Source organism: Salmo salar, chromosome 12 (genome assembly GCF_965601325.2).
Source record: "Salmo salar chromosome 12, fSalSal1, whole genome shotgun sequence".
NCBI classification, from domain to species: domain Eukaryota; kingdom Metazoa; phylum Chordata; class Actinopteri; order Salmoniformes; family Salmonidae; genus Salmo; species Salmo salar.
This window is the reverse complement of record NC_138302.1, coordinates 88,909,158-88,934,382: the sequence shown is the minus strand read 5'-3', so window position 1 is coordinate 88,934,382 and position 25,225 is coordinate 88,909,158. Positions and strand designations below refer to the sequence as shown.

The 25,225-nt window shown below is 41.8% G+C and overlaps 2 protein-coding genes across 3 annotated transcripts; one reads left to right on the top strand and one right to left on the bottom strand.

The window, feature by feature from the left end:
• Window positions 1-523: 523 nt before the first annotated feature.
• Window positions 524-23,593, bottom strand: wdr82 (WD repeat domain 82). 2 transcript variants are annotated; one of them, XM_082959401.1, is made up of 9 exons: window positions 22,987-23,593; window positions 5,415-5,512; window positions 4,933-4,999; window positions 4,684-4,783; window positions 1,689-1,805; window positions 1,415-1,570; window positions 1,181-1,250; window positions 828-970; window positions 524-751 (listed from the first exon to the last, which is right to left on the bottom strand). In XM_082959401.1, the coding sequence occupies exons 1-9, from the start codon at window positions 23,031-23,033 to the stop codon at window positions 722-724; spliced, it is 828 nt and encodes a 275-aa protein (XP_082815527.1). In that variant the 5' UTR covers window positions 23,034-23,593; the 3' UTR covers window positions 524-721. The 2 variants fall into 2 exon arrangements, with proteins under 2 accessions (XP_082815527.1, XP_013989175.1); XM_014133700.3 differs by lacking the exon at window positions 22,987-23,593 and adding an exon at window positions 5,960-6,994.
• Window positions 17,972-20,625, top strand: LOC106565974 (glycerate kinase). Its single transcript, XM_014133698.3, has 5 exons — window positions 17,972-18,183; window positions 18,454-18,832; window positions 18,925-19,076; window positions 19,225-19,400; window positions 19,527-20,625. Exons 1-5 carry the CDS (start codon window positions 18,018-18,020, stop codon window positions 20,421-20,423), a joined length of 1,770 nt encoding a protein of 589 aa, XP_013989173.3. The 5' UTR covers window positions 17,972-18,017; the 3' UTR covers window positions 20,424-20,625.
• Window positions 23,594-25,225: the final 1,632 nt, after the last annotated feature.

Below are 25,225 nucleotides of genomic sequence, written 5' to 3'. Positions count from 1 at the left end.
ATTAGCTAAAATGGTCCCACCTGACCTCGCATCCTCCCGCCTGCCTTACATTTTTGAGGATGTGTATTTCCATTGTTAGAGCGGTCACACGACGATCTTGTCAATATAACAGAATCTTTGATAATATGTGAGCCTAAGATTGTGTTAAGAGAGGTTAGGCATAGACACAGATAACACTTCACCAGCTGAACACACCCTCCTGTTGATATTAACCTGTCAGTTGAGACAAGTCTACAAACAAACTTCATATTAGGAATGCACTGTGGTAGTACATTATAAATCACCAGGGGTGTATTCACTAGGAACCAAACGGGTAGAGACATATTCAAATTTGTCCAATTGAAACTTTTTTTGTTGCGAATCGTTTTGCAACTGTTTGCGACGGTCTTGGTCTGAACAAATACACCCCAGCTGTCCTAGACTAGGTTAGACTAGCCTGCTGGTGCTAATGATGCCGTGTGGTTCACTGTCTGGGTGTAGTAAACAACCTCTGATTAGGAAGACACACATAGAAGTCCAACACTTGTTAGAAAAAGAAAACATTTAATGTTACAAGTATAAAAAGAACACAAAAATCTGACAATTTATATTCCTGAAGTTCTACATATTTACAATCAACTTGAATTGGCAACACACACATAAAGAGCTGGATGTGCTGACGCCTGCTGGTTTTAAATGGGATCTCACGTTGCCTGTGGCTTCCATAGCATCTCGCTCTCAATCAATCATCAATAGTGGGGAGCCAGAATGCCTGCAGAGGACAAAACAGATTTACTGAGCATTCTACTGTATGTGAGACTGTGTGTTTTCAACATAACTAATCTTACCATGTTTGAACAGGCACTAGAAAACGTCATGAATTTGGGGTTGAACTGAAGGCAGGTGACGGGACCCGTGTGCTTCCCATCCAGAACAGCCACCTTCATCCCACTCTCTGCATTCCACACGTGGATCTTCCCATCCTCAGAGCCTGAGAGACAACCATCGTCAGACCACGGAAAAACAAGAGGAAGCTTAACTACTGTTTTAGTGTGTGTAATGTTTCCAGGTTAGGTTTAATTAGCAGTTCCAAATAATTACTACCAAATTATTCTATGGTAGAATGGGAAGACAATTGGAACTTTCATGTCTTACTTTACAGAACATAGAGCCTGTTACCTCACGTTCCTTGTGGACTTACCAATCATAATAAACTGAGAGTCAGGAGTGAAGGAGGCCTCCAGCGTCACAGCTTTACTGTTGTTGTAGCCCTGTAGGATAGAGGAGAGTGTCTATAAGTATAGGCCTATCATTTACTTCTTGAGCAACTTGCTCTTGTTGCGAAATGTATGTCAGTTCAAGAGTCTTTGGATTAAGTATCTAACAGTGTCTGTCTAGGTTTTATGTGTCTGCATGAATGCGTATGATCTCTCACCCCAAAGGAATGCATCACAGCGCCCTTGAAGGCATCGAGGAGGCGGAGAGCACCCCCATTGGTTGAGACAAGGATGAGCTTCCCATCATTGCTGAACTTGAGTCCTGTCCACTCACATGTACGATCGTACTGTAGCTTGAAGGTAGCAAAAGGACCCTATAGACAAGCCAACACGAAAGGTTACTCTGAAGACAACCATCTACCACTGACCTGCATTCACAGCTCTCAATAAACATACAACTATAAAACAGAAAGCCCTGAAAATTACTGTTACCTTGTCAAAGGATCGCAGGTCGTACAATTTGACCATCTCGGAGTTCACACCAGCAGCAAAAATCAGACCCTCAGGATCAAAGGAGCAAACTGGCTTCCCCTGGAGGTGCATCAGGCCCTGGTAGTGACAGAGACAGTCACAGGAAATACATTTAATCCAGCGCAACAGTCCATTTAGAACAGGGATGCAAACTGGCAAGGGTTCAAAAATGACTTCTTTTGTGCATATAAATTTGAATATTTTCAGGGAATAACAAGTACATATTTGAATAATCTCAATACTCTGGAAACATGTTTATGGTGGGCTGGCATTACTTAAATGATTACAGGGGTCGAATGTAATCCACAGAAGTGTATTGTTCCATATCACAACGTGTTGCTGTACTCATGAGCGGCATGATTTTCAAAGTCTGAAGCAGGCCTTTAGGCCCATTTGTGCATCTCACTGGGTTTTGGTTATCTGGATCTCCATTTGCCTTTCGTTTAACGTTAACGCAACTAGCCTAAATATAGATTGTGTCATGCCTTTATCGATCAAATATTTTATTTACTAGGCCTACTTGGTACCGCTGCTTTATTCTGTTTGCATTTGCAGTTGTCGGAATTCTAAGCCAAACTGCTATATAGTGTTTGTTTGTTTGCATGAATAACAAGGCTACTTTCAGCATTTAGTTTGCATTATTTTGGTAAGACAGCTGTGTGTACGGCTGCATTCATATAGGGTAATTCACCTATTACAAACAGCCCATCTATCTTGTAGGAAAAGGGGGGGTACCTAGTAGAAGTTGGCCAATTAATTTGGGCCAATTTCAAGTTTTCAAAACAATCGGTAATCGCCATTTTTGGACGCCGATTACATTGCACTCCACGAGGAGACTGCGTGGCGGGCTGACCACCTGTTATGCGAGTGCAGCAAGGAGCCATGGTAAGTTACTAGCTAGCATTAACCTTACTTAATAAAAAACTATCAATCAATCTTAACATAATCACTAGTTAACTACACATGGTTGATGATATTACTAGGCTAACTAGCTTGTCCTGCGTTGCATATAATCAAAAATCATAATCAGTCGACCTCTAGTGCCTAGTCATTTGTCCAACTGAACGTATTCAACTGAAGTGTCTTCCACATTTGACCCAACCCCTCAGAATCAGAGAGGTGTGGGAGACTGCCTTAATCGACATCATCGGCGCCCGGGGAACAGTGGGTTAACTGCCTTGCTCAGGGGCAGAACGACAGATTTTTACCTTGTCCGCTCAGGGATTCGATCCAGCAACCTTCCGGTTACTGGCCCAACCACTACGCTCCTGCCGCCCCATTAGCCTATATTATTACCAAAACGGCCTTGCTTTAGTGTGTAGGGCGCTGTCCATTGTGCTGATACAGCGCAGCATAGATAGACTACAGATTTCGCACCGACCTGTCACTTCAAAAGCACTCAATGGTCAGAGTCTCGCCATTTGAACTGTGTTTATTGTGGTAGAGCGTGATAGAAGCAGAATTCAATAAAATTCCAATGCAAGAAGTCCCAAAAATTGTGCCCCTCACTCACTTCAACCACCCCCTTTGTCACTATATCCTCATGCCAGGGCTGGAGAGAAGCAACTGAGTAGACTAATGTCTGGTTAGGGGGATGCTCACAGCTGGCTGCTCACAGCTGGCTGCTCACAGCTGTCTGCTCACAGCTGTCACGTGATATTATTGGATGGAGCACTCATTCTGATATATATCTGACATCACGCTCTGAGATTCTATTTGTAGGATGCGTAAGGATTCATTCTGTGTTCAGTCATTCATTTGGATATGAGAAACATACCCCATTATTATCTGGAAATAGCCCACCCAACTACTTCATCCCCATGTGATTTTATTTTTTGGCTCCTTTGCACCCCAGTATCTCTACTTGCACATTCATCTTCTGCACATCTATCACTCCAGTGTTTAATTGCTAAATTGTAATTATTTCACCACTATGGGTTATTTATTGCCTTACCTCCCTAATCTTACTACATTTGCACACACTGTGTATAGACTTTTCTATTGTGTTATTGACTGTATGTTTATTTATTCCATGTGTAACTCCATCGTTTGTGTCGCACTGCTTTGCTCTATCTTGTCCAGGTCGCAATTGTAAATGAGAACTTGTTCTCAACTGGCTTACCTGGCTAAATAAAGGTGAAATAATAAAGAAAATTGGCGGGTGGTAATGTTCACTTGCCAGCTTAAATACTAACGTATCTAGCTAACGTTAATAACTGTGTGTGTAATCATTTGCGCTATTGAACCATACGTGCAACTATAATTTGCTTCTTATCAACTATAACCTCAGCATCATTTTCAACACAGGTCGCTAAACTCGAGTTGCATTCCAAATTTTCCAGCCAGGAACAAAGTTTGTTGCGTGGAGTGCGTGATGACACAGCCGCCAGAGAACGTTAATGAATCTCAATTGCATACTCCTCGCGTTCTCTCTCCTCAAAAACCATTGGATGAGAAATCCAGAGGTCCCACCCCTCTGACCTTCTCCTCCAATGGGTTTTGAGAAGGAGGCGAGGATGAGAGGAGTATGCAATTGAGATTCTCCCAGGGAGAAGATTTGTTTGCGCCTCTTTTATAGCTCAATGGGTGATATATGCACTTTCTTTAACAGATCTACAATATTCCCATGGATGACCTATTGAGATCAAAAAGGTGAATATCACAAAGTGGCAAGTTTACATCCCTGATCTAGAGTCATCTGCAATGTCAAGGAGTAGTCAAGGTAGACTGCGATATGACGTAGAAAGCAAACAGCTTTGAAGCGCAAGGCTCAACTTCTCTGCTGTTTTGGTCCCGTGGCTACCACATTGTAAAAGCGTGAAGCGAACTCATGCACATGTGCAGATACCGTGTGTGACTGTGAAAGCAAAGTTGTGCATCTGGTCCATCGCAATATCTGCAGTCCCGCTTCATGGCAATGTCAACCTCTAAGACCTAGTGAGTAAAGGGAACCCACCTGGCAGTTCGGAGACCGCAGGTCCCATAGCCGGATTGTCTTGTCTAAAGATCCTGAGATAAACGTGTCATCCACAGGGGACATGGAGAGAGCCGTCACTCTGAAACATTCGTGTTAAAGGTATAGAAACATCTACCTTGAGAGAAACACCTGATGTCTGTTAAAAAAAAAACAATACTCAAGTAATAGTACAGTAATGTAGCCTAAACTACCCCTCAGTTAATTGGGTTTCTCGGTCTCAATCCTCACCTTTTGTTGTGTCCGGGGAAGTACCGGATGTACTTGTTGTCATGGAGGGAGAGGTACCGGATAGTGTCTGCAATTATCATAAAGGCATGGGGTTATGGCCCGAAGACAGCATAGCATTCCCATTCATCACCACAGACAACTTGAGAGCAAGTAGACCTTCCGATCCTGGAGGCGATGGGCACTGGGCAGGTCAGATGAGTAGACACCACCCTAGGCAAGGCAGTGGCTTGTACAGTTAGCTCCTTTATCGGGCAGAATCACGGACCCTCAAACTGTACAAACAACTACCTCAGACCAGGGTGAGTATGGCCGCCCCAGGCTGAGATTAACCCGGTGAGGCTCTGTCAGGAAATCTCCATGAACAATCTTCTATATACATACAATAATACACTCCTGAAATGTGCCTGGCAAGAGTAACATGGACAACTGCTTATTATTAACAGGTATAGGCCTACTGATCTCAAATCACCTCACTAACATACCATCAATTTTGTTGGAGCTGTAGACCACGGTGTTGGCTGCATGTGTGTACCTGATCAGATCCACTCCATACTTCTTACTGTAGAGGGTCCGCTTGGGTCTGGACCAGCACAGGATGGAGAGGATTTTTTTTTAAGGAACCATGTTAGATTGCTGGCACAGAAACTTCTAGCAAAGCCAACTGCCTCTGAAATCCCAATAACAATCATAATATGGGCGGTTAAAGCAGCCACATATAGTGCTAACCTCAACTAGCACATACAATTGTGAAATATTGTTATGTATTTTACCTCCACAATATACAAACTACACGCTTGTGGGAAATAAGATGAAATACAATTGATAGTTTTGTTACCAAGCTAACAACCCAGACCTGCATCCGCTCAAACTCTAGATCGTGTCTTAACTCGAGCCCGAGGATTTTGCATACCGCAGTAGGCCTCCCTAGTACTAACGGAGCAGATCCTAGTTACAGCACAGGGGTCGGCCTACATCATGCAGTTCGGAAAAAAACTGTCGATTAATATTAATTCAATGCATGTCTTACTTTCCCTCCTGGCAGTCGTATAAAACCAGGGAGTCATCGTCGCTGCTAGAAATAATGGTTTCGCCGTTTGAGCTGAAATCAAAACAGTTGATTTTGTCTGAATTTTCTCGGAAAACCTTTGCAACCCTGAAGCTCCGCAGCACATTGTCCGTCAGCTTCATGATGGGCTCTTTGAGGGGGCGCAGACCCTCGTTTTCTACTTGATTCTATTATCTGATCATCTATTTATGTGCTGTTTAAATAGGAGCTTTATTGTTTTGTAAAAATACAAATAAATAGAACTGTGTGTTTCAAAAACTGTAAAGAAAGCCCTCCTGGTACACTTGTTACACGAGTCATGTAAAAGCACCACCTTCCATAATTCGGCTTCCCGCAAGTTCCACAGACACGCTTATTAACTCTCGCGATATACAACAACTATCGCGGTACAGTCAGTTGATGTTTTGTACATAACCATAAGAGCACAGACTATAAACAAGGAAGACGCAATCATAACGCTTTTGGATACAGACAAAAATGGAGCAGAGAAATTCTCACATTTACAATAATTGTAACTACTTATCAGTCATACAATAACACGTGCTCTGACTGTCAAGACAGAATAACCGAAGTAGCAATGCAGGTGAGTTTGAAGTCATTGGGTTATGTAAATCGACCCTTGGCCTTGGGGTGTATTCATTACGCCGATTGCAAAACGATTTGCAACAGAAACCGCTTACACTAAACTAGTTATGTTTTGTTAAACACAAGTTGTAGTTCAGCTGTCTTCCTCTTAAAACAAATGTGTCAAAGAAGTTAAGGAAACCACAGGGACTTCACTCCACTTTAGAGCAATGGAAGCATTTAAGACAAAACGCTTTGCAACTGAATACACCCCAGGGCAAAATCCACATATCCAATCAGAGGGCAGGGTAGGGTATTCCCATAATATCTATCCAATCATTTTCAGATACACTGAAAACGTGTAGCTCCGAGAACATGGGTTAAATGGCTACCTAGAAATGTTTTTTTTTTTTTGTGGTGGTAGTTGTCATTCAGAGAGATATTTGCCTCCCCATCACATTACCAGGTTGCAGGTGATAGCCTCGCCAACGACAGGTGATGAGCACATGGAAAACAAATTGTGTACTGTGCTTCCCATCTTGACGTTAGTGACGTACAAGTAATAGCTAAAATAAATGAAACACTTGAGTAAATGAGGGATACAAAGTATTGTTAGGGTTTGACCAACTATTTGTTTGCATAACCAATATAATACAACTATTTAAACCAATATAATACAATTAGTTGTGGTGCATAACTTATGAATACTAATGCTAAACAAGAGGTTTATATTGTATTAACATAGATTGAGCGACATATAATAGACATGACTAACTGGAGGGTTGCTGGCTAGTAGTGTAGGCTGAGTAGACTCGTGACACACACACACAATGCCTGGTTGTGGGGCCGCTCAAGGACAGGTGTATGTGAGGAACTGATAGAGGGGAGAATGGCTGTAGCATAAAAACAGGCACTGTCCTTGGGTGTCTGACTCTCGGTTACACACACGAAGATAAGCTAGAAGACAACTATGCCTGGCAACAAAGATGCGTCTAGAGGTTGGGACCAGCCTGCACGCCAACGATAGGCTGGAGTAAGTCTAAACCACACCCAAGCCTCTACTATGACAGGCCCTCAGGGAGAGGGAACTAAGTCTGTCAAGAAGTATTTAAAGTAAAACTTGTGATGTTATTCCAGTTCTCTGTTTTGTCCTGCGAGGTGTTACAGGGAGCCCGTATATACGAACCACCTATTTACCCTTCAAGGGTTTGCATTAATTAAAGTACAAAGAAATCAGAAGTTACTATGTGCTGAATATTTTGTTCCGATACCAGATTCGAATTGACGCAACTTAACATGGTGACCCCGACGGTCTGGTAGAGGGGCTTCGCTGAGTATTGATCAGCTAATTGGACATCGCTCTCGGGGAACGGTGTGTTTCACAAAGAGTCCGGACAACTAAAAACAGGTAAGCAGACACCTATTGTTATAATAACTAAAGATCTGCATATTGGCTTTAACCAAATTAATTTTGTGAAGCACCTGTTCGATGTAAGTGAACCAAATTATGAATTATTATGAGTAGATAAGAAATATTATAGAGTCATTATTGTGACATGCAAACCCATGGTGAATGTGTTGTTATTACCTTGGTAACTTGGAGTATTGTTCTACCGGCAAGATCCGTGACACTGTAGGGCACGATTAGGACCGGAGAAAATACTGAAATCTCCGGCTGGGATCGTAACTTGGAGGGTCCGACCCGGGGATATAGGGAATAATTGAAATAGCAATTGCTGCCGGCGAGGTTTGTAACTACGAGAGTACGACTGGGGTCGGAAAATTTTAGATAAGAATACTGGGTGACCGGCGAGACGGCGGAGTAATTCTTAGGAATGGAGGTGAGGTTGTAGGCGTGATAAAAGGGGGCTAATAAATTAGGAACTTAAAGGCAAGGGAAGGATAACATAATAGCAGTTAAAGTTAAGATTATATGCCTACTTTAGGTGTAAAATAAAAGGAGATATTTAGCTGGTTGAATTTAGTAAACTAGAAGGTTAAAGATAAAATAGTAATAGGACAATAAAAAGGCTGGAGATAAAATTATATGTCCAAATTAGGTGTAGAATAAAGGAGATATTGAACTGATTGAATTTATTAACAAAATGGCATCAAAAGAAGAAAGAGTGGAAAAGGAGGGGATGGTCAGATCTTCCGGAGGAGCAAATCTAGGTCTGATTATCCATTGAAGAAGGGAAACCTAATATGGCGGAGTGAGATACAGATATTATTGTCAAAAGTTACAAGGAGCAACAGATAGTTGCATACATATGCGACCTAATGTCCGATCAAAAGTCACCTCTATAGATAAAGTTTCAAGAAAGAGATACACATAGATTGTATAACATATATACACATTGGGAAGTTTCCACAGGGGTAAGAGGATAATTGCGTGTGAGATGGATGAGGGTCAAAAGCCATATACATGTGAGACCTAATGGATCTATCAAAAGTCATGAAATAAATTATTCTGGGATCCTAGAGGAAATTACCAGTAGGAAGGAAAATACAGCACACACATAGAGATCAATAGCAAGTACACACAGATTGTAATTGAATCAGAGTTAAAAAAAAAAAAAAAAAACACATAGAATAAAATATAATTTAAGATTCATACGAATACTCCTTCTTAAAATTCTAGAGTGGGAAAAGGAGTAGAATAACTACGATAGTAATTTAACAAACAAACACCTTAAAGGAGGTGCAGGAATTAACGGGAGATGAGCGATACATGGAGTTAAAACCTCTTCAGCGTCTCATCCCGTTAGCGGAATCAAAATCCAGCGAAAAATCATATCGCCATTAGCATGACAAAATTTAATCTTTTTTTTTTTTTTTCATTTTTTTTTTCAAATTATATCGTTTTATAGATACACCTCTCCTGAATCGACCCACGTCGTCCGATTTCAAAAAGGTTTTACAGGAAAAGCAAATCATTAGATTATGTTAGAGGAGTCCATCGTAAAAAGCAGCAACATAGCCATTTTCCGACCAACCACATGCATCACAAATAACCAAAAAACAGCTAAATGCAGCACTAACCTTTTACAAACTTCATCAGATGACACACCTAGGACATCATGTTACACAATGCATGCATTCTTTTGTTCAATAAAGTTCATATTTATATATGAAAACAGCATTTTACATCGGCGTCTGACGTTGACTAACTATTTTCCCGTCAAAAGCATCCGATGAAACAGTGCTACAATTTACTGAATTACTATTCGAAAACATGTTTAAAATGTAATATTGTCATTCTAAGATTTATAGATGAATATCTCTTGAACGCACCTGTCATACCAGATTTAAAAATAACTTTACTGGGTAATCACACTTAGCGATAAAAGGGGATGCGATACTCAGAAAATGAGCTAGTAAATACAGCTCGGCGCCATCTTGGAACAATCGCATATCACATCTAATGTTGTATAATATTGTCAATAATCCCTTACCTTTAGTTGTCTTCATCAGAAAGCACTTCCAGGAATCCCAGGTCCACAACAGATGTATTTTCGGTCGAAAAAGTCCATCCTTTATGTTCCATTAGCTTGCTGTTGTTAGCGCGTCCGAAGGGTGTATCCAACTACTCTGCCGTGCGCGCCACAGTAGTTTCGAAATAATCATTTTTTTCACATTTAGGTTCGTTCAAACATGTCAAACGTTGTATAACATAAATCTTCAGGGCCTGTTTCAACAAGAGAGCCAATAAGATTCGAGGGGGATGATTTCATTGTGTTTCTAAACGTTTCCAAAGGTGGGGGTAGACAGGGCCGCCGGCGTCATAATGGTGATGGCCCTCCCGCTGTGACCAATTTCCAACGAGTCTCATTCACTGAGTTTCGACAGTAGAAGGCTCAAAACACTTTGTAAAGACTGGCGACATCTTGTGGAAGCAATAGGAAGTGCTCAGTGAACGATATCTCACGGTGTGAATAATAGGCGACGACGTGAAGTTGAGTCCACAATTCAGAATTCCACTTCCTGGTTCAATCGGTCTCAGGGTTTTGACTGCCATATGAGTTCTGTTATACTCACAGACACCATTCAAACAGTTTTAGAAACTTTAGGGTGTTTTCTATCCACAGGTATTAATTATATGCATATCCTAGCTTCTGAGTCTGATTAGTAGGCCGTTGAAAATGGGCACGAATTTTTTCCAAAATGCGCTGTGGCGCCCCCTATCCTAGGGTAACGTCAAGAGGTTAAATGATATAAAATAAATATTTATTTCGGTCCAAGGTGGAGAAGGAAGTATGAATTTGATGGAAGTTTGGATGGGTTAAAGTTGGGACTAATGGTAAGAAAGATGCATAAGGTATGTGGAGCCGAAAGAGAGATACAGTTGGAACATTGGTTTTAATCTTGCGATAGAGGAAAGGCAGAACGCGGTTTGAAAAGAGGTAATGTTTTTCCCTACGGGTGAAAAGAGGAGAGTGGGGTGTGAGCGCTGGGCTATGTTTGGCTGGAAGGAAGCATTTTGTGACGTGATAAATTCTGGTTATTGATTCGTGGTATTGATTGTTTAGTAATACCAGTGAATTGAACATTGCATGGAAAACTGTCAAGTCATTAAAGTGAATTACAGGTGGAGTTAATTTTATTTTTACAGGGACGGTGCACATTAAACACAGTTGTGTATAATGGCAGGGTATTCCTAGCAAACAGAATGGGCCGGTTTGCAGATAACCCCTTCAGTTTAAGGTTTTAAGTAATCTTGGGTTAAATTAGTCAAGTAGTATGTTAAAGTATGGGAGTTTGATAGGTTTGAAGTACAGTATTGTATCCAAGGGTAGCGCATGTTCAATTAAGTTTAAAACTAATGATTGGGGGGAGTACAATGGAATTATAAGTATTATTAGGTTTTGTTTGTAGTTAACTTTTGGGTTTTTGAATCGGTGTAGTATGAGGAAATGCTGACCAAGTGGTTATTTTATGGAAAAAGGAGCGCTTAGCTGTCTTTGGAAAAATACCTAGGGACAGGATATCTTAAAGGGGTATACACACATGGCATTTTGAAGTTTTGTTTTCTGAGTTTTAATTAAACACGTGAAATTCTTTTGATAGGGAATGTTCTGGGAACTTGAGATACAAAATGTGGATGAAGTTCTTGGCCGTCATTTATCTAAAGTAGTAAGAAACACGGTTCTGAAAGGGTGGTATGACTTTTGACCCCTCTGGTGACTTTTCCTTTTGTGGTCTGATCAGCCGCAATGAAAGGCCATTTGGATGGTGAATTTAAGGTCATTTGTGATACTGACTTTAAGGAAATTTGTAGAACTGATAATTATGATGGAGTTAAAGTTCTTAGACGCAGTTGATAATTTGAACCAATGAGAAGACTGAATGACAATAAGGGTACAATAATTTTTCTTTGTGGAGTGGTTCAGATTAGTCATTTTTGATCTGATTATGTTAGTTGAACTCCTATAATGATTTGTTTAGATATGCAGCAATATTGATACATGGCTTAAGCCATGTATAAATAGGGGGAGTATGGTAGGGCAGACGATAGAACAGGTTAGGATAATTACTTAACAAAAGTTTTGTAGAATATCCTTTCCAACATTTGGAAATGGACTTATTGAACTATTCCGAATTGAGGGGAAGAAGGGGTGTTTAACAATAACAGATAAGTATAGCAAATGGGTAGAAGCGTTCCCAACTTACTTGGTGGACATGATTATGGTAGCTAGAATATTAGGTCAAGATATTATCCCTAGAGTTGGTTTACTGGGATCTATCTCTTTAAATGATGGATGACATTTTAGCTAATCAGATAGAGCCTATAGAATGCCAGAGTTAGGGAGAATAGAGATTCCAGAACAGGTAGACATAGAAGTTGAAGTAATACTAACAGAACACATGAGAAGACTGTTTGTTAACCAAACCCGTATGTCCAAGAATGTGTGTCCAATTACAGGAGAAGGTGATTCACTCAATCCAACCAGGAGACTGGGTGTGGATCCAGTCCCTGAGGAGCAAAGACTGGAAGCAGCCCCGTGGGGAGGGCCCATACCAGGTTCTGTTAAACCTTTGCCATTAGAAAAGCTGAGAGTCACTTGGGTCCACGTTATCCACTGCAAGAAGGTATGTACACATATGAGCACTGCTGATCACACACAGAGTTAGGAGAAGAACCGAGTACCAACAGGGTCCGGGGGTTACCTCCTTAACGAAGATTTCCTATCCCGACCGTTCATCACTGTGTGTGCTCCTAGAGGTGTGAGTATGGGGTGGTACCTAGCAGAGAGACTAAGGGCAGGAGAGGGTTGGCGGTTTTTGGGAAGAGTAGAGACTCTGAGCTGCATCATAGTCTAATCTTTCTGATACATTCAGATCCACCACCTTCCGGTACTAATCATAGGATACCGTTGTTATTGAGAAGAAGTAGAAGATAAACTATATAATAAATGGATGAGTGACATACAGAATAAGGAATCAAAGAAGATCAAGATATAGAATTTAAGGTAAACATTAAACAATTTCCTGGGGAAGCAGACAACTGTACAGGAATTGGGGTTGGTCAGATTGAAGTACTCAGCCAACCGACCTCGGTTCACCTTAACTCCTGATGAGTACCAGTGTTATGGATACAAGAATGGCACCGAGAACTTAGATGATTTTAATGGCTGAATGTAATCGTTAATGTGACTGACTTAGGTTTGAAAGATGAATAGAAAATTCTTAACCTCACTGCACCTATAACTGATGAAGGGTGGGCTAGTACCAGCAAAGGATGCATACGACAGAAATGACCACAAAGGGTGGTTAGGAACTTGCGCCCTGGGGTTATTGGTCCAACCAGTTCGAGTTAGTCATCAGAGGCCAGTTATAGGAGGCTAAAGTAGGCACAGGAGGAATTTTGACCAGGATGGGATTAGCTTTGTCTAGATGGATGCTATTGGCATCCTCAGGGAAGTTCCAGATGAATACAAAGCTATGAATCAAATATGTGAAGGCTTTAACACTACATTATTTTGGTGGTTGACCATAAAAAATGTGGAAGGGATTAATGACATCTTTTATAATCAACAGAGATTCATGAATGAAAACAGGGATGCAGTAAAGAGGTTCTCTGACCAATTATCCACCACCTCCCTCATGACCTGGTAAAAAAGACTGACTCTCGATATGTTACTGGCAAAAGAGGATGGTGTAGGTAGAATGATTAGGTTCATTGCTGTACGTACATTCCTGATAACACAGCTCATGTTTGGGAAATGGAAAAGTGTTGTAAGAACTGTATTATGGGCAGCTTTCACCTGTATGAGTGTGTTTGTGTTGTGTGGTTGTTGTTTGGTCCCCTGTGCGAGAGGTCTCATTTCCAGAACTCTAGAGAGATCGATAACGGAGCAGATGGTGAGATACGGACCGAGTCAAAGTTCAGATCAGTGGGACGACAAATACCTCCCGCCGAGCCTGGTGGAGGATTCATTCAGTTATGAGGAGCCCATGATAAGATGAGACCATCTTTAGAGTTTCCTGAATTAGTTTGATTTTGTGTGAAATTTCTGAATCCAATAAAAATAGATGTGTTATAATGTATGTGAAATATTTAGCTAATCGGATGGATGTAATGAAAGGTTTGACTAAAAGATTTCACTCAGAAACCTTATGACCTGTTGAAATGTATTGGAAATACAGCTATATTAATGGGTTAAAAACTATATTCCAATACTGTGTGAGTAAGACACTGTTACCAGAATGAGCAGGGCAGAGTTGATAAGACGACCTTGGGAAGGGAACAGGAGAAGAAGCCTCCCTAAGTTAGGGAGAGTAACAACGGCCTGGGAACGGCTGGTGGGCAGAAGATTAGAAGACAGGAGGCAAGGTTGATAAGGAATGTATGTGTACTGTGGGAAAAATACAGCCGCCTAAAGCTGGGTTGAGTTCTTTACTGATGTGTGTGTAACAGAGATTTGTTAACTATACTTGCACTGCACTGACAGGTATGGCTGAGCAACTAGAGGCTACCACTAGAACCGCTAGACAAAATAGATTGGAGTTGGGTATGATATTGGCTAATAATGGGGGGTGTATAAAACGTTTGGTGAACAATGCTGTACTTTTATCCCTAATAACACCAGCCCTATGATAGCATTACCAAAGCCCTACTGGGACTTGCCAAGCTATCTGCTGAAATGAAGGGTGTAGCGGGGGTATACGAAGAGAATTGGCTGAATACCTTTTTTGGTAAGTACACATCTATGGTGGTTACTGGATTTCTGACCCTAGTGCTTGTGTTCTTATTATTGTTGTGTTGTCTGTATAATCCCTTGCTTGAGAAAATATCTTACAGAAGTTGTCAGAGCAACCGGAATGATGTCTTTGATGGAAGTGACCCCAGTGGATACTGAATCAACCTCTGGCCAAAAGACGGGTCTGTCTGAGGACGATCCTTGGTTTACTGTTGAGGAAGGGGTCGAATAAAGCTTATCTAAAATGTTCTCATATGTATTGAATGTAGTGGCAGGTGGATGTAAGGGTTTTAAGTTCTGGGACAAAGAGTCTGTCCCATACCTGCTAGGTGTAGCCACTGCCGCAGGAAGGTTTTCTTTTTATAACTTTTTTAAATAATATGTTCTGAATTTATCCTGTGTACTATTTGTCTTTCCTTATGTGAAGGTTTGAAGTTCCTGGGTGGCTGGTAGTCAACCTAGTACAAGTGAGGTGTAGCCGGAAGGACTTGAGGGTTTTTTAACTAATCATCTAATCATTAAAATGGGATTTTAAAATTGTGTTGAGTGACACCCTAGGGGGTGTCAAAAGGGGGAATCTCAAAATTTCCCTGAAATTTAAGAACTTATGTATTTACACCTATCAGGTGTGAAAAGGGGGATTGTTAGGGTTTGACCAACTATTTGTTTGCATAACCAATATAATACAACTATTTAAACCTATATAATAAAATTAGTTGTGGTGCATAACTTATGAATACTAATGCTAAACATAAGAGGTTTATATTGTATTAAGATAGATTGTGTGACATATAATAGACATGACTAACTGGAGGGTTGCTGGCTAGTAGTGTAGGCTGAGTAGACTCGTGACACACACACACAATGCCTGGTTGTGGGGCCGCTCAAGGACAGGTGTATGTGAGGAACTGATAGAGGGGAGAATGGCTGTAGCATAAAAACAGGCACTGTCCTTGGGTGTCTGACTCTCGGTTACACACACGAAGATAAGCTAGAAGACAACTATGCCTGGCAACAAAGATGCGTCTAGAGGTTGGGACCAGCCTGCACGCCAACGATAGGCTGGAGTAAGTCTAAACCACACCCAAGCCTCTACTATGACAGGCCCTCAGGGAGAGGGAACTAAGTCTGTCAAGAAGTATTTAAAGTAAAACTTGTGATGTTATTCCAGTTCTCTGTTTTGCCCTGCGAGGTGTTACAGGGAGCCCGTATATACGAACCACCTATTTACCCTTCAAGGGTTTGCATTAATTAAAGCACAAAGAAATCAGAAGTTACTATGTGCTGAATATTTTGTTTATTGAAAGCAGGTGCTTCCACACAGGTGTGGTTTCCATTAGTTAATTAAGCAATTAACATCCCATGCTTAGGGTCATGTATATAAAAAAAAAGGTCCAGTTTCCCATTTAATTTAAGGGTGGTCTCAAAATAAACATAATCGGGTTAAAGGATGTGTGTGTCAAGTCACCAGATCTCAACCCAATTGAACAACTATGGGAGATTCTGGAGCGGCGCTAAGACAGCGTTTTCCACTGTCAACAAAACACCAAATGATGGAATTTCTCATGGAAGAATGGTGCCGCATCCCTCCAAAGAGTTCGACATTTGTAGAATCTGCCAAGGCGCATTGAAGCTGTTCTGTCGGCTTGTGGTGGCCCAACGCCCTATTAAGAAATGTTATGTTGGTGGTTCCTTTATTTTGGCAGTTAGCTGTATGTGAGTGAGGTTTGAATATTCAGCACTCATCCACCCTGTCCTCATTCCAGTCAATATTTTTAATACCTAGTCGCTCAAATTGAATACTGCTGTGTGTTTTGACCCTGGGTAGTACCCAGGGGCGAAAATCTGATATCAACTTTGGAGGGGACAATTACATGAAATTTTCTCAAGAGCAATTCCTGAGGGGGACACCAAACGTAGTGCTGTAACACATAGCCTACATTGTAATATGGTAAATGTATATTGAGGAACCAAAGAAATAAGGTGTTTGCCGTACTCCTAACTACCAGTACCCAAAACTACACAACTAATCACAACAGCAATACCATTGCCTTCAACAAATCTTAGTTCAGTCACCAGTTTAAGTTGAGAGTGGGGGTATCCATGGCATTTTCCAATTATGTTCCTATTTTACAAGTCAAAATTGTTTAGAACCTTTCATAATGTTGTCAAACAAAGACTCAACAAACTTACCTGAGACTCCCTGTCTCTGCCAGTCTGTCCCTGCATATCTGTCCCCAACTCTGCTGTCTGTGTGCCATCTGTTGCCTGCTCTGCCTAATGACATCATTGTGAAACATTTCCATTAGAATTTCAGTTCTTTCTTATAAACATTTTATCAACTAGTCTTTGAGATATTAGGCTACTAGGGTTCTTACTATGCGTTTTGGTGTATTGAAAAATACTCTGATGTCCGTCTTTTATTTTTCTGCCATTTTTCTACCTGGCTGGCTGGCTGGCTACACACAGTGTGTAGGTTATTTACAGTAGGAGATGGGCTTCTATCATCTTCAATCATTCTATTTGGGCTTCGATCTAAAAGGTAGCTAGCAAATGTGAAACGGATTAAAATGACAAGAGTTGACAGCTGTATGAGTTCACCATTTACACAACATATGCTGCAACCTTTTGTAATTTTAATAGTTTGTTTCATATTGGCTGGCTTCCAACAATAGCTGAATTTGCAAAGCTAGCGAGCACCAATTCAGTTTCAGTGGTGTTTGCTATAATCTTTGCTACCCGGGTTAAATAAAGGTGAAATAAAATAAATAAATAAATAAAAGTTCCCTTGCGACAATTTAGCTTTTGCAACGAGACCATTAAATATATTTAAGACAATGGTAGAAGAGAGTGTAGTTCTGTTCAGTTTGGATTTCAGTTTATCGCTAACCTTATCACAGGGACTTTGAAGCACTAACTTACAGTAGATACGACCTCTCTGTTACCTAGCAAGCTAAGGAACTGGCAGTGGATCAAACCATTGTGAGGCAAAGGGTGGGGGGGTCGCAATCTTTTGAAACTTAAAAACGCGCTATTAAGTGTCTATAATCAGCACAATTGCTTTCATTGCGTATTATTAATATTATTTAAATTACATAGTTATGTTTCAGTGATATATTGGGGGGGACAAATCATATTTTTCCCAGGATGGGGGGGTCGTGTCCCCCCCGTCCCCCCCGGGATTTCCGCCCCTGGTAGTACCTGACTGTACATCTAAAAAGACAAACACGCAGACTGCTCACTTTTCCTGCCCTATGGTCAAGCTTGAGTCAATCATTACACAGAGGGTACACATTCAACTTGAGTTGAGCTCTGTCCCGATTTTGCCACACTGCCTTAGTGCTGATCCCGACTCTGCAATACACAGCTCTCACACGGAGCACAGAGGAAATCCAGAGGTTCACCATACCCGGTGTACAGGTAGGCAACCTCTGTAGGATTCAGTCACAATGACTTGTCAATTAAATGCAGAGACTATGGGGTTATCCGACGTGTTGGGTGGGCATCTCGAGGCAAGTGACAAAGTTGACCTACTAGTTGACCTTCTATCTGAATTCTCTTGGGTGTCCTCCTTTTGGTAAATAACCAGTAAAATCAGAACAGCAGAAACAGCAAAGGGGGTGGTCATAATTTACAGTACATCCTGTGATCCAGAAACATGTTTTTTGCCTTTTCTCTCCTGTCCGCTAGGTGCTCCCTGCAAGGACAGCCTGATGGCTTGTGTTGTGTCCCTGTATCGTCCTTTATCTTTACTGGCCCCAGTGGGGGTGAGGCGAGCCATAGTTTACAGAATGTCACTGGACATGCGAGCACGGGAGGTGTTTGCTACGGCTATCGAAGCTGTGCAACCAGACATTGTGGTGCGGCGGGGTCTGGAGCGTACAGGAGACACTCTCCTAGTGAATGGACGCAGCTTCACGCTAAAAAACAACCTTCACCTGGTAGGTTTTGGCAAAGCTGTGCTGGGCATGGCTGCCGAGGCAGAGAGGATTGTGGGGGACCACTTGGTGAGAGGAGTGATCAGTGTGCCACACGGCATTCAGGAGACAATACGGCAGCATGGGAAAGAGTAAGCAACTCACAATAGAACCAGATTGTTTGTGGGTGGGATGGGTTTGGTTGGTAAATGAATTCCTAATCTCTGTTTTAATTCCACCTCAGCCAGATGTTGTTGAAGGATGGAAGTCACATCACAGTGATGGAGGGAGCTAAACACAACCTGCCAGATGCTGATGCCCAGAGGGCAGCCGAATGTATTAAGGAGCTGGTCAGCACACTAACAGAGAATGACATGTTGCTTGTACTCATCTCAGGTAAACTGATACCAAACTACTAAATCATGTAACTATGTCACACAAAGTAGTCATTACTCAATTTGAATCACTGAAGCTACAGGTTGTCCATAAATATGTACATACTTTGTGTGTGTGTGTGTGTGTGTGTGTGTGTGTGTGTGTGTAGGAGGAGGGTCTGCACTCTTGCCTGCACCAGTCCCACCAATCTCTCTTCAAGAGAAACAGGATGTTACACGCAGACTGGCTGGTGCTGGTGCCACTATTCAGGAGCTTAACTCTGTACGCCGTGCCCTGTCGATTTTGAAAGGAGGAGGACTTGCACACTGCGCTCACCCTGCTCAGGTAAGAACACAACTGTACTAGCTCATTATAGAGCTTTTACCCAAAGACCTGAACTTCTTGCACATTAGCTTTACATTCTGGTTGTATTTGGTCAAATAAAATGTTCCTGTTAACATTTTATAACAGGTGGTGGCCCTGGTTCTGTCTGACGTAATTGGAGATCCCCTGGACTTGATAGCCAGTGGCCCCACAGTGTGGACAGAGGTGTGGCCTGAGGAGATTTGGTCGGTCCTTGAACGTTACGGGCTGTCCTCCTCTCTCCCTGTCTCAGTGAAAGAGGTGCTTGGACGCTCAGCACCCCGATGGGAGAAGTCTGGAGAGCAGTCAGACAGGGCGGCACATGTTCTCAATGCTGTGATTGGCTCCAATAGCATTGCTCTGGAATGCGCAGGGAGACGTGCGCGGGAGCTCGGATTCCGTCCAGTTGTGCTGTCGCCAGGGGTGTGCGGGGACGTACAGTCTGTCTCCCGCCTTTATGGTCTACTGGCTCGCTTTGCCTGCTCCCGTGACGAGCCCCCTCCTGAGTTGCCTGCTGAGATTCTGAAGCTGGGGCCCGAGACAGGCGTGGAAAGCTGGGACTTGTGCCGTGCCATGCAGGTGCTTGGTGAGGGGCGTGGGGAGGGCTGGGGAGCCACCTGTCTGCTGGCTGGGGGAGAGCCCACTGTGCAGTTGACAGGCAAGGGGCGTGGTGGGCGGAACCAGGAGCTGGCCCTGAGAGTAGGGCTTGAGCTGGAAGGCATGGAGCTCCCTCCAAAGGGTCCCCTGTTCCTGAGTGGTGGGACCGATGGTCAGGACGGGCCAACTGAGGCAGCAGGGGCAGTCACAGACGCGGGGCTTGGCAAAGAAGCACGAGCACAGGGGCTCGACCCTGATGGCTTCCTCGTCAACAATGATTCCTTCACCTTCTTTTCACGCCTGTCTGGTGGGCAGCGGCTGCTCCTACCAGGGTTAACGGGTACCAATGTGATGGATGTGCACATGCTGCTCATCCCACCAATTCCCATAGTCGTGTCTGGTCGTTGATGAAGACAAGGGCATGAAAGCTGTCAATTACACATTTCAGTATGAATCCATACAGAGCAGACAGTATATTCAGAGAGCAGCTTTTCAAAGCTGACCATACCCATGATATTCTTTCCAGCAAGCCCTTTTGGAGATCCATGTTTAATTTAAAAAGCAGCAGTCAGTTATGTCTATGATAAGAATAAATACAGTAAATAGTTTACTTTTGTGGTATTTGTGAAGAGATTGTTTCTGTACAGAGCAGTTAGTCCAGCAGATATACCCAAGACTGTTCCACTTTATGATACAAGTATCAGACATAGTACACTAATACTAGATACCTTAAGGAACATTTCTGAAGATTGGATGCAGTCTAATAAAATGGCTGCCATTCTGATTTCCTATTAGAATAAAATAGGGTAAAGTCAATCCAAATAATATCTAAATGACTTTAATGTTATCTACCCACTAAATAAACCCCACAAATAACATATTCTTAAGAACTTCAAGGGGGTCATATTGAGGTCATTTTGACCATAGTCCAATGACCACGGGAAAACATTTTGGACTTGTTGATAGAGCCAAGAAATTTCACAGCTGGGGCATGTCTAAATTATTCTTGGCTATAGTGCCAATACAGATTTGGTCCATTACCCCTCTGGCTGCCATTTCCCATATGACCACTAACCAGCTGCATGGGGCCATATTGGACAGGATTCACTTGGACATGTCGCCATAAAAAAATTGTTACTTACAGCCCAATGATGGTTGAAAATGTTTGAGGGGGTCTGGAAAACACAAAATGGCTCACAAACGCCATATATACTTATCCTTTAAACTTGTAGTAAAAAGTGGTGAAAACATGTGCCAAATGAATTTTTCCATGACTAGTTCCAATAGTTTTACATGTAAACACTCTAGAAAGTCATTTGGGTGTTCCCTGAAGTCTCCTGATTGCAATGATATACAATGTGATATAATGTTTTGTGTAAATTTTAAAAAGAAAAATGACATGAAACCTGCCCTGTACACATCACTTTAGGTAAAACTACATAGGAATGCATTATGTCCAGCAGAGAGACAGGTAACCCATTATGATGAGACCTTTTAGTTTTTACACGGAGTAAAAGTCTAAACAAAGATGTCTAGCTATAGTGCCATTGCAGATTTAACCTATTATACTCAGTGGTGTAGTGATATTGAGGTGCCAGAGCCTCCCAAAAATCAACATATCTCACAATAAAATGGTCCAAGTATGCCATATAGTGTATATGTATCCATTAAGTATTTTTCCCCAAAACCTACCAAAATTACTGATTCTTGAACATACTTATCCTAATTTTCTGAATTTTACATTTAAAACATTTAACTGTCAAATGGGTGTTCCCTGAAGTCCACTAATTACAATATTATAAACTATGATATTCTGTAATTTGTGAATTTCAAGAAATGTGACAAGAAACCTTCCATGAGAAAAAAACCTATCCATGATCCATTTGATTGTATTTTCCATGCTACCTTGAACATTAAGCAATCATTAGGCATACTATACCACTTACTAATAAAGTTATAGACAATTCTAATTACAGAACAGTCATTTTAGGGGATATTTCCACCACATTTCTGCATAAAGTTTAAAGGGCACATACATAAGGCATACTTGGGTCATTTTATTGTGTTCTCCACACCACCTCATATTTTAAGCCATCATTGATCTGTATATACCTGGAAATATGGCCATGTGAATCCTGTCCAATTAGAACCAATGTAGCTGGTTGGTGGTCATTTTGGAAAACTTATATTTTAGAGTATAATAGGTTATTAAATCTACAATGGCACTATAGCTATTCAACTTTATGTAGTAGTTGACTCACTTTGTGAAAAGACTGAAAAGTCTCAATGGGTTACCTGTCTCTCTGCTGGACATAATGCATTCCTATGGGATTTTACATAAAGTGACAAAGTGTACAGGGCAGGTTTCCTGTCACATTTCTTAAAATTGACACAAAACAGAATATATTATATATCACTTCAGGGAACACCCATATAGTTGGAGTGTTTACATGTAAACTATTGGTACTAGCTATGAATGTATTTTTTTTAAACAGTAAGGTGGCACATTTTTCCCCACTAACATTTTAAATGATACGTATATATGGCATCTTTGGGCCATTGTGTTTTCCAGACCCCCCTCAAACATTTTAATCCATTATTGGGCTGTATGTACCAATTATTTCTCAAGATATGGCCACGTGAATCGTGTCCAATACGACCCCATGCAGTTGGTTGGCAGCTGTACAAAAGCCGTGTGGAGCAGCATACTGCCACAGATTATCCATTATATTGACCTGATACTCTAGTGGCCGCTCGAACAATGAAAATAAATATCATCAAAAATGTAAGGAGGCAAGATCAGGTGGGACCATTCTAGCCAATAAGAGGGCAGATACGAGCATAAACAGGCACAACAACCATATAAAGTGGTATTTCGCAAAATTGCCGGGAAGTCACGTGACCTACTTATATCAGCACACTCGTAACAATCAAAGCTTACGAAACTTCTATTTGATCAAATAAGCCTTACCTAAGTAATAAGCCATTCATTTTTTGTTGACCAAATTCGACAGTCATTGATCTCCATACAAAAATTCCTTGCTTGACGAGAGAAAAAAGAAGAAAAACACCTGCTCGAGAAGACAGATTTTGAGTCGTTATCCCTCTCACTTTGGATGTTCCTCTCTAATACTACAGAGATTACTTTAATCAACCAAGTTGATTTTCACCTGTTGACTCTTTCTCAATGCCACACACTTGTCACTAATTTTCAGGACTGCCCTGATAGGATTGAAATCCAAACTGAAGATGTGAATGAGCCTGTCAAGCCGTTACTGTTTCTTTCCAGTTGTGTTAAAAGTACATTTCCTATTTCCATGTACATTTTAGTTATGTAATACTTTTCCTTATTTGATATATATTGGTTTAATATAATCATCCTTATCACCTTTACCTTTTTACATTATGCAACTTGCTTATGTCTCTCCTTTGTATCAGAACCACACACAAATCCAACTTTACCATGTCCAACCACAAGTCCATAATAAATGGCTCTGTCTCCTTGCTCTCTGACCAGAGCAGTGTAAATCTAGATGGTTGTACAGTCATCTCAAATAAAACTGAAGGACCTTGGCGTTACTCTGGACCCTGATATCGCCTTCGATGAACGTGTCAAAAATATTTCAAGAGCAGCCTTTTTTCATCTTCGTAACATTGCAAAAATCAGAAACTTCTTGTCTAAATTTGATGCAGAAAAGCTCATCCATGCATTTGTCACTTCAAGATTAGACTACTGCAATGCTCTACTCTCCGGAAACCCGGATAAGGCACTAAATAAACTTCAGTTAGTGCTAAATACAGCTGCTAGAATCTTGACTACAACCCCAAAATGTGATCAGTGCTATCCTCCCTACACTGGCTTCCTGTTAAGGCTAGGGCTGACTTCAAGGTTTTACTGCTAACCTACAAAGCATTACATGGACTTGCTTGTTCGTACCTATCTCACCATTTTGGTTCTCCATTACATACTGTACCTACACGTATGCTACGGTCACAAGACGCAGGCCTCCTTATTGTTCCTAGAATTTCTAAGAAAACAGCTGGAGGCAGCACTTTCTCCTATATTGCTTCATTTCTACAGAATGGTTCTGCCGATCCATGTGAGAGATGCAGACTCGGTCTCAACCTTTAAGTACTGAAGAGATGATGAAGTGAACTCCGGCCCAGGGGTGCGAAGGCGAATGGCAAGGCATTGGAGTGACAAACCACACTTGCTGCCTCTGCCTAGCCGTCTCCCCTATCTCCACTGGGATTCTCTGCCTCTGACCCTATTATGAGGGCTGAGTCAGTGGCTTGCTTGCGCTCTTATATTCTTCCTGTCCTTGAGCTTGTGCGGTAGGTTGATCTTCGTGGGCTATACTCGGCCTTGTTAGTGGCCTGTTGATATCCCTTTAGTGGGGATGTGCTTTGCCAAAGTGGGTGGGGTTATGTCCTGCCTGGTTTCCCCTGTCCGGGGTTAACTTTGGACGGGGCCACAGTGTCCCCCCTTCAGTCTCCTGTATCTATGCTGCAATAGTCTATATTCCGGGGAGCTAGGGTCAGTCTGTTATATCTGGGTAATTCTGCTGTCCTGTGTGATCTTAGATATGCTCCCTCTTCTCCCATCTCTCTCTTTCCCCTCCCAGAGGACCTGAGCCCTAGGGCCATGCCTCAGGACTACATGGCCTGACTACTCCTGTCTGACCCTGCTGGTCTTCTATCAACGTTTGATCATCTTGGAGAACGATCTGGCCTTAATGGCCATGTACTCTTATAGTCTCCACCCGGCACAGCCAGAAGAGGACTGGCCATCCTTTAGAGCCAGGTTCCTCTCTTGGTTTCTTCCTAGGTTCCTGACTTTCTAGGGTGTTTTTCCTAGCCACTGTGCCTCTACATCTGCATTGCTTGCTCTCTGGGGTTTTAGGCTTGGTTTAACCATACTGCTGTTGTAAAAAGGGCTGTATAAATACATTTAATTGAATTATACCCCTGGTAACATCTATCCAACTAGTTCCCCATCTTGGATTTCTTAGCCTATTTTTCAGCGGCCATATTGGAAATGACCGCCAGGGTTGTGTAATTGACAAAATCTGCGATGGCACTACAAACAAAAATACTTATTTAGACATGCCGTAGCAGTGTGTGAAATTTAGTGGCTTTATTTTTTCACGTAGTTGCTGGACTATGGTGAAAATGACCTCAATATGACCCCTATTAAGGTCATAAGAGTA